General features: G+C 37.5%; 1 protein-coding gene and 1 long non-coding RNA gene across 3 annotated transcripts; one reads left to right on the top strand and one right to left on the bottom strand.

The window, feature by feature from the left end:
- Window positions 1-228: 228 nt before the first annotated feature.
- On the bottom strand, window positions 229-16,841 carry LOC133881726 (kinesin-like protein KIN-12D). The gene is made up of 38 exons (XM_062320741.1): window positions 16,648-16,841; window positions 15,880-16,570; window positions 15,504-15,659; window positions 15,320-15,403; window positions 13,600-13,719; window positions 13,389-13,502; window positions 13,208-13,300; window positions 12,876-13,036; window positions 12,705-12,779; window positions 12,535-12,622; window positions 12,396-12,454; window positions 12,214-12,277; window positions 12,048-12,113; window positions 11,777-11,965; window positions 10,957-11,061; window positions 10,651-10,886; window positions 10,375-10,444; window positions 10,235-10,300; window positions 9,962-10,006; window positions 9,802-9,881; window positions 9,578-9,659; window positions 7,608-9,305; window positions 7,035-7,490; window positions 3,861-6,623; window positions 3,668-3,775; window positions 3,473-3,594; window positions 3,296-3,383; window positions 3,068-3,142; window positions 2,650-2,892; window positions 2,422-2,520; window positions 2,024-2,098; window positions 1,877-1,935; window positions 1,679-1,790; window positions 1,466-1,576; window positions 1,170-1,340; window positions 1,000-1,065; window positions 714-824; window positions 229-530 (listed from the first exon to the last, which is right to left on the bottom strand). Exons 2-38 carry the CDS (start codon window positions 16,567-16,569, stop codon window positions 393-395), a joined length of 9,138 nt encoding a protein of 3,045 aa, XP_062176725.1. The 5' UTR covers window position 16,570; window positions 16,648-16,841; the 3' UTR covers window positions 229-392.
- On the top strand, window positions 1,196-3,849 carry LOC133881727 (uncharacterized). 2 transcript variants are annotated; one of them, XR_009902584.1, is made up of 2 exons: window positions 1,196-1,304; window positions 3,525-3,849. It is a non-coding gene; the product is annotated as an uncharacterized LOC133881727 (long non-coding RNA). The 2 variants fall into 2 exon arrangements; XR_009902583.1 differs by lacking the exon at window positions 3,525-3,849 and adding an exon at window positions 1,397-1,467 and having other exon boundaries at window positions 1,218-1,304.
- Window positions 16,842-17,203: the final 362 nt, after the last annotated feature.

The raw sequence follows: 17,203 nt of genomic DNA, 5'->3' as shown, positions 1-17,203 counted from the left end.
GTAAATGGATGATGGGAGACGGATGAGTGTCCCCATCAAGCATTTCCCGCTATATATAGCCCACCCTTTCATCCATTACTCAACTTTGTAGCACAGCAAAACCCTTTCACTTTTGCTATCACTGGGCTCAGTCCTCAGCCACGGAAGCCCATATTACCAGAGAACTGTACCATTGTAGACTGTAGCTATAATATGCATGCTCTCTTCCTTCCAGAAGCAAATACAAAATGGTAAAAAAATATACTGATTTTCATTAAATTGTAATTATAATATGGGAATATTTACACGACTACAAAAGAATTGATATACAGCTTCAAACAGCTATACATACAAAAAATAATACATTATTAGCAAAAAGCTAACAACAGCTCCCCAATTACCGCCATGCATGCTTATCGATCTAGAGCAGAAAGAAATACAGCTTGGGATTGCCTTCTTGGAGTTCGACAATTCTCATCTGTCCTTGAGTTTATTGGTGAAGATTGTGGCATGAGCTCAGTCAATCGAATTCTTTCGTGGCTAATTCTGTTCTGTAGAAAGAAAGTAAAAGGGTTAGCTGTTTTTATTAGTTCCTGCATATTTATTATCCTCTGCATATCACTTGCAAAGTACTTAAAACTGCAACAGTCTGCTTATACTACTACTTGCTAAGAAAATAAGGTATATATGTTCTTTTTAGAAACCAATTGGATTAGAAAACCAAATGTGTTTACCTTATTCTTCAAATCCTGCAATTCTCTTTCCAGTGAAGTAAATCTATTTTTGACCTCCTCCACAGTCTCTTCAGGGCTAATATTGGGTGCTCGTTTTGTTATTCCAGCGACCTGAAAGTTTAGAATAAATAATGTTAAAGTATTGATTAAGTGATTAAATTTACCTCTTCTTATAGTACAAGTGGTGATTTAACAAGATAATAAATCCAGAATGTGTTTTAGCAACTAAGTCTTAGTCCATGGTTTTCATTAATGAGAAGAAATTAGCAAATCACTTCTCACATACCTTTAGAACACTGGTACACAAGCCCAATAACTTCTGTGCTAACTGCACCTTCTCCTCCTCAGTTTCCTGCGACGAAAATCCAGTTGACTGTTTAGCCTTCAACTCTATTTATTGGTTGAGCATACCCACATCTCTTTGTCTGGGTGTGTTGTGTGTGCATGCTTACTAACCTTCAGTTTGATGCTCAAGCGTTGCTCCTCATCATAATCAGTATAGGGATTCTTTCCCATGGAACCGCGGAACCGAGCAAGCTCTTCCTTGACACGTGAGAGAATAACCTCTGTTCGCCGCAGCTTGGCACTAAGGTCTTCATTCTGAATTTTTAGCATGTTGTTTTCTTCCTGTTGCATTATTGAAATCCCACAATAATACATGTTTCCATGATGTTCAAAAACAGGCATGGCCAAAAGGCTCTAACCTACAGAACATGATAAAACTGAATTCTAAGTAATTGACAATTTCTTGCCTTGATTTTTGCATGATGATGAATGCGCTGCTGGAGGTTTTGCTGCCCGGACAGCTTCTTTACTTCCCCTTCAAGTTCCATCACCTTCTGCTTATGATTTACATTCTCCAGCTACATAGATTAAAGGGAGTAAGGCCAAAAAACCGAAAGGAAAAAAAAAAAATCCACTCTTTACAAGAACCATATCTTTTCCAAAATAGATAATATTGCAACCTTCAACATTTCATTTTCAGTTTTAAGTAACTGGTCTCGCTGCCGATGTTTTTCCAATGCAATTTGTATAGCTACTACTTCTGACTGTTTTCGATCAATTTCTTCCAACCATCTGTAAGGCTCATACAAACTTAGACATTGTAAAGATTAAAGAAACTAATGATTAAATTCAGTAGTCTTGAAGTAACAATTGCCCACCCTCGCCTTTCCTCAAAGAATTCATTAAGCTGCTTCTTTAGCTTAACTACCTCCTGATCCTGAATGAAGGACGTAATTCAGAATAACAAAAGCTCATGAAAAGTGAGTAATTGAACCTATTTTTAGCGATATTAAAAATGAAAATACCTTATCTTGAGACTCTAAACTATGAAGTCGAACCTTCTCGGTTATCTTCTGCACTTGCTCATTATCCAACAGTGACTAGCATTACAAAATTTGAAAGGTGAGATAAGCAGAATTGTGGAAACTTAAGAATAAAGTATATCTGGAATAGTCATTACAAAATTTGAAAGGTGAGAAAAGCATAATTGTGGAAACTTAAGAATAAAGTATATCTGGAAGTGATTTTTTGATTGTTCATTTTTCTTTATTTCCCTCTTTTGGAAGTGGTGCTATTGCGACTTAACCAACTTAAAAAATAAAAATCAAATCAAATCAATTTAATAATCTCGATACCACATATAGTCTGAGATACAGTATATAACAAAAGACACCACTGAGTGGAAGAAAGGATTCAAATTTACCACATAATTCGTCATATCCAACTTTACTCCCAGTAGGTCTCTAATTACATCATGGGTCATGCTCTCAGCAGCAGCTAATCTGGCATTCAATGCAAATATCTGCATTGCCCAGTACAAAAAGTGACTTATCATGGAAAAAATACAGAAAATGAATGGCCAATAGAACAATGCATATCTTCAATGTCTAGTAGAATTCGCAGAATCCTCATCGGGGAAGGGAAAGGCTACCTCTTTCTGTCGGCTTACTGCCAAAAATTCAAGCTCTTCAACATGCAGCTTTGCAGCAGTAAGCTCCTCATCCTTCTCAGATTTTATTTGCTGTGCCATGCCCAACCCGATGCATTTGAAAGGGGAACCAGAGCCCCTAGACTTTGTGGCATACTTCTCTAACTTGTTTGATGAAGAATTCATGACATGGTTGGAATGTCCTTCGGGCCTGACTTGCTCAGCCATGGCTTCCAATGCCTTGAACTGTTAACGAATTTCACAGTATACATAATTGTGGAAAACTCCAGGAAGAAACAACAAACTAGTCCTACAGAAGCTACACCACTTTACAACAAAAAAAATTCTAGTTCTATTAGATGCCATCCAACTTCCTTACAGGAGCAGAATGAAATCTAACAAATCTTAATTGCTGGCATACCTTTTGCTTGTATTCACTAGCCTGTGCTTCAGCATGCAAATTTAGCTCAGATATGTGTGCTTTGAGTTGGCCAATCTGTTGGATAATGACAAAAGTATAAATTTCTAATGCTAAAACCACATTAAAGACAATTGTGTTCGAAGTCAGTTTAGAAAACTAGGTTTAATTGTCGGGGGCTCAAAACAATGTTATAGATAATTGTCCTAGAGGTGCAATAGAAAACATCACCTCTGCATCCTTTTCTGCTATACCCCTCTCAAGAAGTTGAGCATGCGTTAGGGCTTCTTGAAGGTTTTTCTCTTTCTGATCTAAATACCTATAATGTAAGTGATAATTCAGCAACCATGCATAATCTAAACAAGCATATTTACGTCCACTTGAATATTTAGGAATAATTGATTTGACCTTTTCATGTCAGAATCAGTATTTTTAACATTCTGCATTTGATCTTTTATAGCATGAAGCTCCAATTCCAGCTCTTCTCTTTGCAACCGTTGTCGTTCGGCTTCTTCTTTAAGAATGTTAACCTTCAAAGTGGGGACCAGTGAGGCATGATAACAATAAAAGCACAAGAGGAATTTGTAATTAATTCAAAACTACCTTGTTCTCCAATACATTTACAGTACATTCTAGCTCTTCAACAGATCTCTCTAATAACTTCACCTCGGCTTCCTTGTCCTCAGCGTAGATCATTCTTGATTCAGCTACCTGAAGTTGATGTAACAAAATAGTATTTGGGACATGAAAAGCAATAAAGTATTTCACAAAGTTTGAGTGTTAAACTATATTGTACCTGTCGAGCTTCCATAGCAATCGCTTCATTTTCGTCAGCCAGCGCTTGTGCCCTTTCAAGCTTTTCTTTCCAACTGTGCACCTCATCCTGGAGAAGATCCCTCTCACTAGCAACTTCACTCATATTGCTCCTAAGGGATTCAATCAAATCATTCATTTGGCCAAGAGCATTACTCATTTCTGACAGTTCCATTTCCAAACTCTCAGTTATATTCTTTTTCTCTGTTAATTCCTCCTCTAGATAAGTTTTTGCTGCCAATGCATCTTCAATATGAGCTCTCAGCTCCAGATTTTCACTGGAAAGCAGTTTTAGAGACTCGCGTTCTTTTGTAAGATCCAACTCAAGCAAAGAGATTACGTCTATTTTGTCCTGCAACTGAGCTTCAAGCACTTGGCTATTAGAAAGAGCCTGATCAAGCTCACCTGTTTTTACAGCAAGCTCATCTTCTAATGCCTCCACAGAACCCACCATCTCCTCAATTTCGTCTTTTTGATCTTTGTTATTAGAAGCAGATTCTTGCAACAAACTCAGATCAAATAACAGTCCTTTTAAAACATCATCCTTTCTCAATAGCTCAGCATGGAGAGTCAAATTTTCCGATACCAGCTCTTTAGCATGGCATTCCAAGCAGTCAAGCTCTTCTATGAACGTAGATGTCCTCTCTATGTTTTCTGATGTCTCTTGGGACATTTTATCCACAATTGAAGAGCTTTTTTCATTCAGTATGTTAAGTAATCTGCTACCCATCATATCGACAGTTTCCACTGTATCAACCCATTTCATAATGTTCAAGCTCAAGATAGAGAGGACTCTGTGCTTACTTTTCTTCTGGAAGCAAAGTTCATTTCTTAAGAAAGCATTCTCTTCCTTCAATGAATTCACATTGTTATCATAATTTTGCCAGTCCCGGCTTGTCGAACATAAATCCTCAAGAATAACAGATTGAGAATGTTGGAGTTCATTCAATTCAGCATTTTTCATCTCCAGATCGGTCTGTAGTCTGACAATACGAGTTTCCAAAGAGAATATTTCAGTTTGCAACCTGTGATTTTCCTTATCAAAGACGTCAATGCGGTTCAACGATGATTCCAAATCAGAACTTTTTTCCTCCAAGTCTTGAAGAAACAACCTGTTTTCAGCCTTCAACTCCGTTATCTCACTTTTCAATGATTCATTCTTGTCCCCCAAGCTGACCGTTCTGCTTAGCTCTGCAGTTTTTATGTCCAACTCATTTTGAAGTCTGCTTGACAAACTTTCCAGCATGCAAAAATCCTTCTGCAACACTTGGTTTTTTTCATCAAGGGCAGAAATTTGACTGGAAGAAACTTCTAATGCTGTTTCCTTAGTTTTGAAATCTTTCAGTAGATTTTCATATTCAGCTTCACGTGCTTGAAGCTGGCTCAACAGCCTGACCTTTGTTTCCTTGACTTCACCAAGTTCACCTTTCAACCTATCATTTGAACAAGCAACATCCTTTAGCAGCAGAATGTCCTGTTCATGAGCCTTGTTTACATCCTCCATCTGTGAAATTCTTAAATTGCTCTCATCCAGCTTTAACAACAGGTCCTTCCTCTCCATTTTTGCCTCTTGAATTTCTTTTAGTAGAAGGGAAACCTCGATATCCTGATCGAGTAGAAGCTTTAGTTTCAACTCTGCGTCAACCTTGAGAAAAATTGTTTCTTTCTTGAAATTCTCAAGGACTGAACAACACTTTCTAAGGTGTCTTTCTGCATCAGCTTTCTGGAGAGCCATCTCTTCTAATTCTGAAGCCAAAATAAGTGACTCAAATTCTTTAGAGCACCAATCTACCATGAAAAAATCAGCCCGAGATTCGAGGACCTCCTCTTTATATTTTAGCATTTTCTCCTGATTCAGAAGGTATGCCAAAGCATCAGTGTTACTCAGGTCCAACTCCTTTATCAAAATCGCAAGCTGAGATCCCATATAATTAGACCTTTCCAACATCAACTCCTCTTGGAGCTGAAGGTCTGATATTTTTTTCTCAAAGGAAGTTACCTTGACACTAAGCTCCCCAGTTTCCTCTTCTTTCCTTGAAATTTTATCAAAACTGTTCTTGATATCAGCCAGTAGTTTCCCTTTAAGGATTCTACACATGTCAAGCTCTCGTTTTGACTTAACATTGTGTTCCCTCAAATCAGCCATAATAGAGTTTGATTCACATAGACCATGTTGAAGTAAACCATTCTCTGCATTCAGCCCAGTGACTGTTTCCAACAAAATTCCCATGTGACAGAGGTGTAGCACTGACACAGCACTGTCCTTCACAATTATTTGAGACCAAACATCCTCAAGCCATGAACGCACCGACTTTGTGGAATTTAAAAGCAGAGACTTCATGCAATGGAAGTCATAGCCTAAAGACATGAAGTTTTTGTTAAATGTAGTCTGGAACTCTGTGATGATACCCTCAAGCTCCATAACCTGATCCCTTGTTTCTGTCAAATGTGAGCCAAGCTGCTTTTCAAGGTTTTCATACTGCTGATGCTTCACATCATTGATGGCCTGCAAGCTCTGAACCTCATCGATTAATAGACTCCTGTCATTGACTAATGTGGCTTCCATTTCCTTCAGCCTTTCTATATCAAGCTTCATTTGTCCATTTGCTATCATTAGTTTATTGATCATAATATCTGCATCTTCAATAGTATCTTGGGCCTCTTCAAATTTGGCAATGATACAGGAAGCCTCCGCGGCTTTCTGGGCTGCAACCATCCTTGCATCACCAACTTCAAGTTCAATCAACTGCAAGAGCATGTTAGGAAAAGGTTGTTTATGTTGTTTGGTTCTCAAAAATCGAGAAAGAAATTAATGGACACTAAATCTAGTATGTCCAACCGCATGAAGTTTAAGCAAGAGAGAGAGAGAGAGCAGAACAGAACAAGGAAATTGTGCAAGTCCAGATTATTACCTTATATTATCAGTATAAAAATAAAAAAATAAAAGAGGTTAATTTTTCTTTAGAGACACCCCCCACCCACTTCCCAAAAAATAGAAAAATAAAATAAAAAATAAAAGAACAATACAAAGTTGATAAAGGTGTGTGGAAGGGTATTATATGGCCGTTTCAACATACTCCAACTCAGGAATGAAATTTGAACAAAGCATAAACTATAGGAGAGAGTTTTGAGATAATAGATATAGAAAAACTGTTACCTCTTTAGTCTGACACCATTGAAACCCAGCTTCTTCCACAGTTTGCTCAAATGCATTCAGCCTATGGTTGAAAACTTCAATCTTGAGTCTAGATTGCTTTTCGAAGTTACTCATAGCTGATTCCAGTGTCAGTACCTTACTTATAAGAAATTGCATGCTTTCCTGACTTTGTTTCTCATATATCCACATCTGTTTTTTCTCGTCGTGTAGTTTCACCATCTCAGCTTGCACCTCCGTCAAGCTTTCAAGGGCAAATTCTATTTCCTTTTTCAAAAGTATAATGGTAACATCTCTATTACACACATCCTTGCAAATGCTTTTACATCTTATATTTTTCTCATCATATGAATTGTGGCACACACTGTTCTCCACTTTAGAATATTCAGATGTATCAACTCTCTGGTCTTCAACAAAATTTAAGTCTATGTCACAAACTTGATTTATTTCAGTGTCTGTCTGCAACAATTCCAGATTAGCAGTTATTAAAACAAACACGGTAAAAGACTTCAACTACCACATAGATGTGAAATAACCTCAAAGTTAAAGCCGTCTACCAAAAGGCAAGAAGCTTACCCGTCCTTCACCATCTCCATTACAAAATTCTTGTGAATCATCCCTAGCAGGACTTCCACAATGCTCCACATATGTGCTCATGCAAGACCTGAGTGTGGATACGCCTGATTTTAGCTCAGCAAGTTTCTCCCTTGTCATCAAAATCTCATTCTCTTCAAAAGCTTTTAGCTTTTGTTCCATAGCACAAGAACGCTCCTGCTCCTCAGAAAGTTGTTCTCTTAGTTTCGTAAAGCTCCCCTCCAGCTCTTCTACTTCCCCCCTCAGAGACCATATCTGCTTCTCTGATTCTTCAATCTTACCAGCTTGATCATTGAGAATGGCATCCTTTCTCAAGTTCATCTCTGCTGATTGACTAAGCTGGAAATCATTGTGCTTTAATGCATCAACATAACTAAGATTAATTTCTGATAATCTATTGACAATCACAAAAGCAACTGTTGCGCAAACTGATGATTTTTCAATCTGATCTTCTGCCAGTTTAAGTCTGTCCTCCAGCTTTGCTATTGTAGATGTCTGTGTAATCAACTCTGACGTCAACTGGAGGATTTCTTTCTCCTTTTCACTGCACTCCTGCTGGTGTGCTTCAGTAATAGCCAGTGCTGCTCCTCTCAAAGACTTCAGCATGCACTCCACACCACTTTTTTTATTGTTTGCATCCTCTAAACATCTTCTGAGTTCTTCAATCAATAATTCCTTTTCAGAGATGACTCTAATCATCCTGCCAACTTGGTCGGATATCCAAATCCTTTTCTGTGGAAAGGAACTTGATATGAGTTCAAGCTGATCAGAGGCATTGATGAGTGCCTCACGCCCATCAGCAAGAACTTCTTCAATCTCACAGGTCAACAGTTCCCATTCTTCAGATAATGTTATCAGTTCCCTATCTTTCTCTTCTAGCTTTTGATTCAAGCTTTTGTTATCTTCAGTTATGAGGTAGAGCTTTTCCTGAACCTCTTTCAATTCAGTCTCCATAAGTGTTGCAGCCCTTTTCATCTCCATTTCTTTCAAATGACTATCTTGAACTTGGTGCTGAAGTACCCCAAGTTCTTCCTGCATACAGACAATCACTTCAGCAGTCTCAGCCTCAACCTGCCTGCGAACTTCATCCATCTCTTTTTCATTGGACACCTGATGTGCACGGTCACCTTGGTACCAATTATTCAGTCTCCTGGCCTTTTCAAGAGAGGCTTGCATCCTCTTCAATTTAACCTGTAAGGGGGAGTTGTCACTCTCTGTATGGGTTGAAGGTGAGTGACATCGCAACTCTTTAAAAGCAAGCTGCTCCTTCAAAGCCATAATTTCAAGTTCATGTTTACTCAAAAGCTGCAGATAATGACTGTTGGTAGTCCTCAGGTCCTCCATCTCATTAATCGATAGAATTTGCTGTGACTCAAGAGCTTCAATAACAGACTTTGCCTGTTCCAATTCACTTTTTGCATCATCATACTGTTTACTTGTCAGTAAAAGTTTTTCTTTCGCCAGCCAAAGATCTCTATTAAAGCACATTGCCCTTTCCTCGATTTCATGACAAGACAACCTCTCTTCTTTGATAATTATCTTTAGTATATCCAGTTCCAGCTGCAAATTCACCATTTCTTCTGCGTGTTTTATCAGCAAAGATTCATGGCTCCCATCCAATTTCTCATTTTGGACTGCCTTGAGCACCTGATCGTCAACAGCTGGACCTTTTAATGAATCCTGAGAAATTTTTCTACCACTTATTATTTAGAAGACACAGATGGCATAAACTAAATCACGTCCTGAGTTAGCAAACAACAAAGTGCATACATATCTATTAAAAGTAATAAGGGACAATCTACTGGTAATCATATACAATCAAAAAACTAGGCTCATGAGAGGTCATTTTATCAAGATTCCTGTTATAATCTCTCATCATGGCTTTTCTTTTTTCTTTTTCCATAAATTTATGTAAACAACAAAGTAAAAGATACACTTAAAAACAAAAATACCTTTGTTGTCTTAAAGATGGCATCATGTTCATGGGGTTCAGATCTGATATTCTCGAACATAGCGCGTACATCATCTAACTCCCTGCAGAATATGGGGGAAACAGTTTGCATAAAAGATTAGGAAAGTTACTGCAAGATCAGAGGCTTCAATCTGCAAACACAAAGCTAAACAAAGTTGAAAATGGGAGAAGATGAACTTGGGTAGGAGGATAAAACTTTCTCACCTTCTGAGTTTTGCATTATCATCTAAGCAAGAGTTTAATTGGCGCCTGCATTCCTCTAACTCGCCGAGAGTGTTTTTCAACTGAAACCAATGAAGAGGAAATGTGAAATTAGTAAGCACTAAAGGGGAAACATGTTACACATAAAGAGAGAAAGTGCAACCTCCAGGTGGTGAAAATCATTTGCTTTGCTGATGCATGTAGTTTCCTGTATAGAGAATAAAAATAATTATGGGGGTCAAAAACAGCAGGAAAAAAAAAAGGAGAAAGAACTTAATTCAAAATTTCTAGTCATAAATTTGTTTCTTCATAAGAATGAGGTGAAGGAAACCACTTTGCAGCAATTTCCGTCCTATGTCCCATGTTTCTGAAAATGAAATTAGGTGCCTAAGGAATGAAACACAAAAAGTTAAATAAGGCAATCAAAACTACCAACCTTTGGTTGCATACTAAAATTTGGATCATTATGCTGCTTAGAGTTCTCACCAAGCAATTGAAGCAACTGCAAACAAAGGCTTTTAGTTTATACAGGTTTCCAAAAAACATACCACAGTTTGCATTAGATTCTATAAACACCTGATCCCGCAGTGTGGATACTTCAGCCAACAGTATCTCTCTCTCCCCTTCTTCATAGAACTCTTGAAATCTATAAATGGCAAGATAAAGAAACTAATTTTAAAAAAAAATGGTAAAGAGCATGCTGTGTCGTTTGTTCTTGAAGAAACTAATAATACTAATCAAAACAACAACAATAATAATATCAAAAAAAAGAATAAGAGAAAATAAAAGAAACAACAACAACAACAATCATAACAATAACAATGATAATAGTAGTAATTGCAAGTATAATACCTTCTAAGTTGGTCTAAAAGCCTTATGTTCTCCAAAGCAAAGCGAGTTACTTCAGGATTTCTATCAACTTTAGCTTGAAGCAGCTGAATCTCCTCAGATAGTGCTCTATTCTCTTCCAGTAAATAAGCGTCTGCAGGAATAGAATCTCTAAGAAGTGACTCCATTCTTTGAATTTTGTCTTCCCGAAACCTGAGCATCATTTTACTACACCTGGTGTCTTCCTCTCTTTGACGAACCTAAGAAGCAATAGGTGCTGATCATTAGACCACTTTTGAAAGGGAATATACTCCCAAAAAAAAAACGTACCAAGCGGTTCAACTGTTCAACTTCAGCATCAAGTTGCTTGATAGAAATTTCTACCATCTGCTCCCTTCTCAAGGAACCAGCAAGTGTTGTCTCCATAGATTTCAACTGATTTATCATTATGCAGTGGTATGTTATAATCAGTAATATAAGGAAAACCAAGTTCATTGTAAGTTTGAGATTGCTAAGGTCCACTTGAAACAGCAAATGAAAGGAAAAATAAGCAGAAGAAAGTGAGGGAATCTAAGAGTTAATTTCTACCCAGGATGCCTATATATGGCATGCATAATCTATCATGTATTTCAAACCAAACCGCTTCCACTTACTCAAATCTTTAATAATAATAATAATAATAATGACAATAATAACAATAATATATTTTAAAAAATACCACCAACAAGAAAACAAATGGATAAAGACAAAGAACAACAAATTAATTACATTCTCCAACCATCACATATCTATCCTTCTAACTTTTTGTATGCACAAGTTGTTAGATTATTAATTGAATCATTAAATTCACAATTTCCTATCAGTTTAAGTTTTTTGGGCAACTACCAATTTAACATGGTATTACAATAAAGATCATTGTCCGAATCCTGACTCCACAGTTTTACTTCTCATTTCCGTTGAATATTCCACTGTTGGATCTCACTTATTAAATGGAAGTTTGAACTCACAAGTAAGGGAGAGTGTTAGAATATTCTTTAAATGATTAAATTCATCTTCTTCTATCAGCTGAAGCTTTTGGAATAATTGATGTTTAATATTAATGTCATATCAATTTATTGGACTATTATAAGCCTAGCATAGCAATATATACCTGTTTGGTAGACATTCTAATGATGCCCTTGGATTCATACCCAAGTGAGTCATTAATCCGTTGTTGATCCATGTTGTGTATGTTTGTTGTACATGCATTTTCTTCTTCTTTTGTTGTATCTTTGACACTTGTCAAACCAAATGACAAAGATCTGGAGACATTCTGACGTTTAAGGATAGAAAGCTCTTCCTGCTCCAAAATCACCCAATGATTTTGAATACAAACCATTTGACACTTAAAAACTTACAACTAAACAAAGATTCAGTATCACCTTTAGAAGTTGTATCTGGTGTTGTAGTGCAATAACATCCCCTGTAGAATCTTCATTCACCACAGCCTACACCATGAATGATAAATATATATATATATAGTCAACAAACGTATGGATGCCTTTGAGAAATTTGACCATACTGAACTGATAACAGAAAGAAGTTTACATTGTTTTGAATAAGTTTTGCTCGCTGAGCAAACTTAAGAGTGTTCAGTGTTTCGGCCGCACAACTGCAAGAAAATAGAGACAAAAGAATATAAGAAGGAAAAAAAAAAGGGTCTATTTCACTTTCTAACCAAGTGTCTAAGTTGAAATGAAAGAAAATCAGTTTAAAGCATGTGAACTAACCAGATAGAAGGGCTGACATTTGCAATTATCATTGTCTTTGAGTTTCCACCAAGTGAATCCTGCATTTTTTTCCAAGTCTAACATCATGACCAAGGAACATAAAACTAATAAAGGCAGAGGAAAAGGAGTTACAAACAACCTGAAGAAGAAAGGTTAGCCTTGAATCTCTATAGGGAATATGTCTTAGCTTCCCATTTGCAACATCCACTAGAACCATTATCACATGACTGCAAAATGCAAATGCACATCCACATTATTAGTAACAAAGGGCTAAATCAGAATGACATGATAGGTGTTAGATAATAGTACCCCAGAGTAGACAATGACTTATTAATGTTAGCAGCTTCCTTCAAACGCTCACCCTCTGCACCAGAAGTTTTCTGCCTATTTATGGATGATAAATAGGTTAGCAGGGCAGATCATCATTCAATTGTATGCTGAAGTATATATAGTTGAACAAGCTTAGGTATGATGCCTTACCTCTCTGAACCAGCAAGATCAACTAGGTTTAGCCTTGCAAACCGTAGGTTAGTTGTGGAATCTTTTTCCCATCGACTCTCAATTACGCATGTAAATACACTGTGTGAACGACTACTTTCTCTATTCATATTTGTAGCTGCGACCCTCCTATTTGAAGAACCCTATGGACAAAAAACCACAAATTACCTTGTTTGAGAAACCACAATATTAAAGAAAGAATGTACATTTGTACACGTGTACATATGCACACATGCAACATGCACATACACATGCACGCGTGCGCACACACAGAGCTGCCTCAAACTGAATATTGTAGTTCAAAGATTAGTAACCTGAGTTAGAAGCCCTAGAATTTCGCTCACAGTCCGAACTTCAAATTCAGAGAGATTTTCCACATAGACACCTGTCTTAACATCCTCCCGGAGCTATTAAAATATGAAAAACAAACAAACAAATGTTAAGAACAGGATGAAGGAACGTACATTCATGTACTTAGAAAACTACTAAACTTACCATCAAATTGGTAGATGAGGGATCAAGGAGATCTGTAATTTGTTCATTGTATATCTCTAAGAAAGAACACTTGCAAGTGTAGTTTAGTTTTTCGTCTTTTCGACTTTCCTCTTCCTAAAATAAGAAGAATGATTGAGAAACATATACTGACCAAAATGTACATGCTTAAGAATATTTTAAAAGGCACAGAAGCAAAAAGTGCAAAAATTACCGCTTGGATCCTTGCAAACAAGAATTCAAAAATGCGTGGTGTCATTCCACGATGTGGACTAGGCTTGACTTCTAAATCATCAATCTCTCCAAGCATTGTATGTGTCTTCCCACTTCCTGTCTGCATGACCAAAATTGCACATTTATAATGGGTTTTGGAATTTAAAAAAACAAAAAGAATGTTTCATTAATAATTGAAACCTAAAAAATAAAAAAATAAAAATTGTATCTTATTGGCTTAACTTGTTATCGTTAAATTGAAAACAATCATTCAGTTCCAAGAAATTAAAAGAATACTGGAGCATGTGCCTACAGTCCAGATGTTTATTGATTGGAAAAAGTGACTAAATGACGCAGAATTTTTCTGACTACCGGTATTAACAGAAAAAAAAGAATAAAACAAAAAAAAAAAAAAAGACTAGAGAACAAAATGGTCTTCAGTATTTTTCTCAGGCAGATGTCTTACGGAACACCACGATCCTATATTGGGAAGATGAGTAGTTCATGTAGAGTGAATAGTTTATAAAAAGTACTCATGAGTGCTAAGCCACGCGTTGCTTACTTACTAGGTGAAACTGGGCTTTATGAATGATTCTAAAGAAGCTCCAAATTAACTAGTCTTTTTAGGGTAATAGTACAAATGTGGCTAGCACTTTTTTCTAAGTTGTTACAAATGGTAATAAAGTCAAATTGTAACGTCATGTGGTCATGTGGTACTGGAGCACTGCATAATGTGCCCTGATGAGGACGTTAAGAATCTAGCGGAGGGGAGATTTTAACACCCCGATCCCATATTGGGAAGATGAATAACTCACTTAAAGTTGGTGGTTTATAAAGAAACTCACGGGTACTAAGTCTCACATTTCTTACTTACTACGTAAATCTTAGCTTTATAAGTGATTCTAGAGAAGTTCCAAAGTGACTAGTCTTTTTAGAGTAATAGCGCAGATGTGACTAACTTTCCATAGGTCATTACAAATGGTATCAGAGCCAAGTTGTAATGTTACTGTCAGCACCGCATGACGTGGGAGGAATTTGTAACACCACAATCTCAAATTGAGAAGATGAGTAGCCCACCTTGAGTAGGTAGTTTATAAAAGACAATCATGAGTGTTAAAACTAACATTTCTCACATTGCTTACTTATTAGGTGAAACTGAGCTTTACAAGTGATTTTAAAAAAGCTCCAAATTGACTAGTCTTTTCGAAGTGATAGCGCAAATATGACTAGCGCTTTTTCTTAGGTCGTTACATTCCCACCCTCTTATACTTTCAAAACCTATAAAACTCAAGCAGCTAGGACAAGAGGAAATTTAGGCCTTCCTAGTGTCAATTATATGCATTAGCATGTGCGGCTACGGTTTGAAAAATTAGATAGTCACTACTTATGGAGATGTGTACAGATCAAACTGAAGATATGAAAATCAGTTTGGGGGTAAAATTAGGGGGCAAGTCATTAACACTCAATTACCATGACAACATATCCAACACCTATTTTGGGCAATAGCAGAGTAACTTTTTTCTACTAAACAATCAAGTATGCAAACCTCCATCTTTTGGTGTCAACATGCAATATCGCCGTAATTAAACCACTCTAAAAGAGGTAGAATTCTAACCTAGTGTCAAGACATACAGGGACAGTACATATATTGAGTTACCAATCACATATAGAAGTTAATTGGCACGTGATGTTAGCGAATATCCTATATTTTGGGGAAATACCTGGCCATAGGCAAACATACAGCTATTGTACCCGGACAAGCAATTCTCTACCATTGGCAGACCAACCATTCTAAAAAGTGTCTCCTGTAAAATCATCAATAAACAATAGTAAAACAAATGATTTTAGCAAAAATTAATTAATCAATCACGTATATCATTCATCTTTTGTTATCTGTAATCAGACCTGGTCCACTGTTTCACATGCTACATGGTCAAAAGTAAATCGATTTTCTGGTTGCCCTATCCAAGTAATTGTTTGAGAACTTTCTTGCTTCAAGCACCTGTTGTAGCCATTTGTACTCTTTTCCATGCTATTGAGAGGACGGACACGTATAATAACCTTAATAAATAAAAGATCCATCAGCATAACTTTCAAGCTATTAGTTAAAATTTTCAAATTCTACAGGCCCAATTCAGTATTCTCCTCAATTCTCATAAGACGATAACAGAATATTCAAATATATCAGTAAATTAAAACACCATTTTTAACAGATTCAACACACTATGTCACACAAATGGGAAACCATGAAATTTGAAATGGGACTCCAAATGAAGGTTACCTGTACACTGTGTTCCATCCAGAATGAAGGCTCTTCCCTGAGCTCAAAGTAAGGCACTTCCACAGTATTAACAACCGTAGGTTGACCACAAGAAATCGGCAACCCTTTATACAATGCAGCAAAGTTCCCGGCACGAGCACCGGCATTTCCATCAACCCTACTCCGAATCCCCAAACTCGGAGGTTTACTAACACTCTTACCCGGCGTGCTTTGCGTCGAATTGCTCTCAGAATAACCCGAAGGAGCCCTTCCCACCGTCCGAGTGGTTCGAGGAGTCATACTAACCAAACCACCATTTCCAGTTCCAACCCCTCCTCTCACTTGCACAGAAGAATTGCTTCCATCGTCGGGCAAATCACCGGTTATAGAACCAGGATCGTGCTTTTGAGCCCACCCAAAATTATTCTTCCCCGAGAACCCAAAGCCATGCTTGTCTGGTGTGCGAAGATGCAATGCAGGATCCGAAGCTTTCCCCTTGGCCTTAGTTGGAGTCCTCTCAATCTTACTCCTAAACCCCACTTCTTGCTCCGGCTTAGGGTTTTCAATCGGCTCTTGGATTGCATTCAGAGGAGCCCTCAACGAGTCAGTTCCAGTCTGAATCCCCAACGAATCCCTAGGGTTTACGGGCACATTCTCAATCTCCTCGCTCTTACCGGAATTCCGGCGAAGGAATTTGAAGTCTCTCAGCATTCTAAGAAGAAATTGGAAGTGTTTGTTAAGTTATGGGAAAGTGAATCCCGTGGAATGTGAATGGGAGTGTGTGCGTACCTGAAAGAGGAAATGGAAAACAAAATTCCGAGACGTTGAATTTGTTGATTTCCTGAAATTGCTTTGCTGAAAACAGAGCTGAGCTTTCAGGTGGTTTTCTCTCTAGGGTTTGCTTCGTGGAAATCTAGTGGTAGATGTGGATTCAAGAATTACGTCTTCGAAATCTCTCTCCCTCTCTCTCTCTCTCTCTCTCTCTCTCTCTCTCTCTGTAGTTTCTGAGGCTGTTTGGGGTTTTGAACTGTGAGAGAGGGATTTTCAATGGACGGCTGAGATGTGATCTGGATTTGAAAAAGTAGAGACATCGCGCGGTTTTGGGATTTGAACTGCAAGGGCTTTTTGGTCAAAAAGGGAATGTTGAGGGCATAATTATGAATCAATTTGAAATTTCAACGGCTAGATGCCGATGTGGCTTTTTGAGATGTGGACCAATCAATTTGAAATATTTTGATTGCACATGCCACAAAGTATTTAGCCGGGAGGGAATTGGGATCAAATGCGTTCGAGACCAGAGTGACCCAGGCCTGGAGTTGGCTGTAAATTTTGTTCCAATTTTATT

This window comes from Alnus glutinosa, chromosome 11 (genome assembly GCF_958979055.1).
Source record: "Alnus glutinosa chromosome 11, dhAlnGlut1.1, whole genome shotgun sequence".
In the NCBI taxonomy this organism is placed as follows: Eukaryota; Viridiplantae; Streptophyta; class Magnoliopsida; order Fagales; family Betulaceae; genus Alnus; species Alnus glutinosa.
The sequence above is the reverse complement of the archived record's forward strand: the minus strand, read 5'-3'. Positions and strand labels throughout refer to the sequence as shown.

What these genes read in the sequence shown, in the direction of transcription:
- LOC133881726 (XM_062320741.1), bottom strand. Translation starts at nt 16,569, where the DNA reads ATGCTGAGAGACTTCAAATTCCTTCGCCGGAATTCCGGTAAGAGCGAG. An exon ending in CATGTGAAACAGTGGACCAG is followed by an intron (nt 15,404 to 15,503) that starts GTCTGATTACAG and finishes ATGATTTTACAG; the next exon opens with GAGACACTTTTTAGAATGGT. An exon ending in GTATGTTTGCCTATGGCCAG is followed by an intron (nt 13,720 to 15,319) that starts GTATTTCCCCAA and finishes TTGGTCATGCAG; the next exon opens with ACAGGAAGTGGGAAGACACA.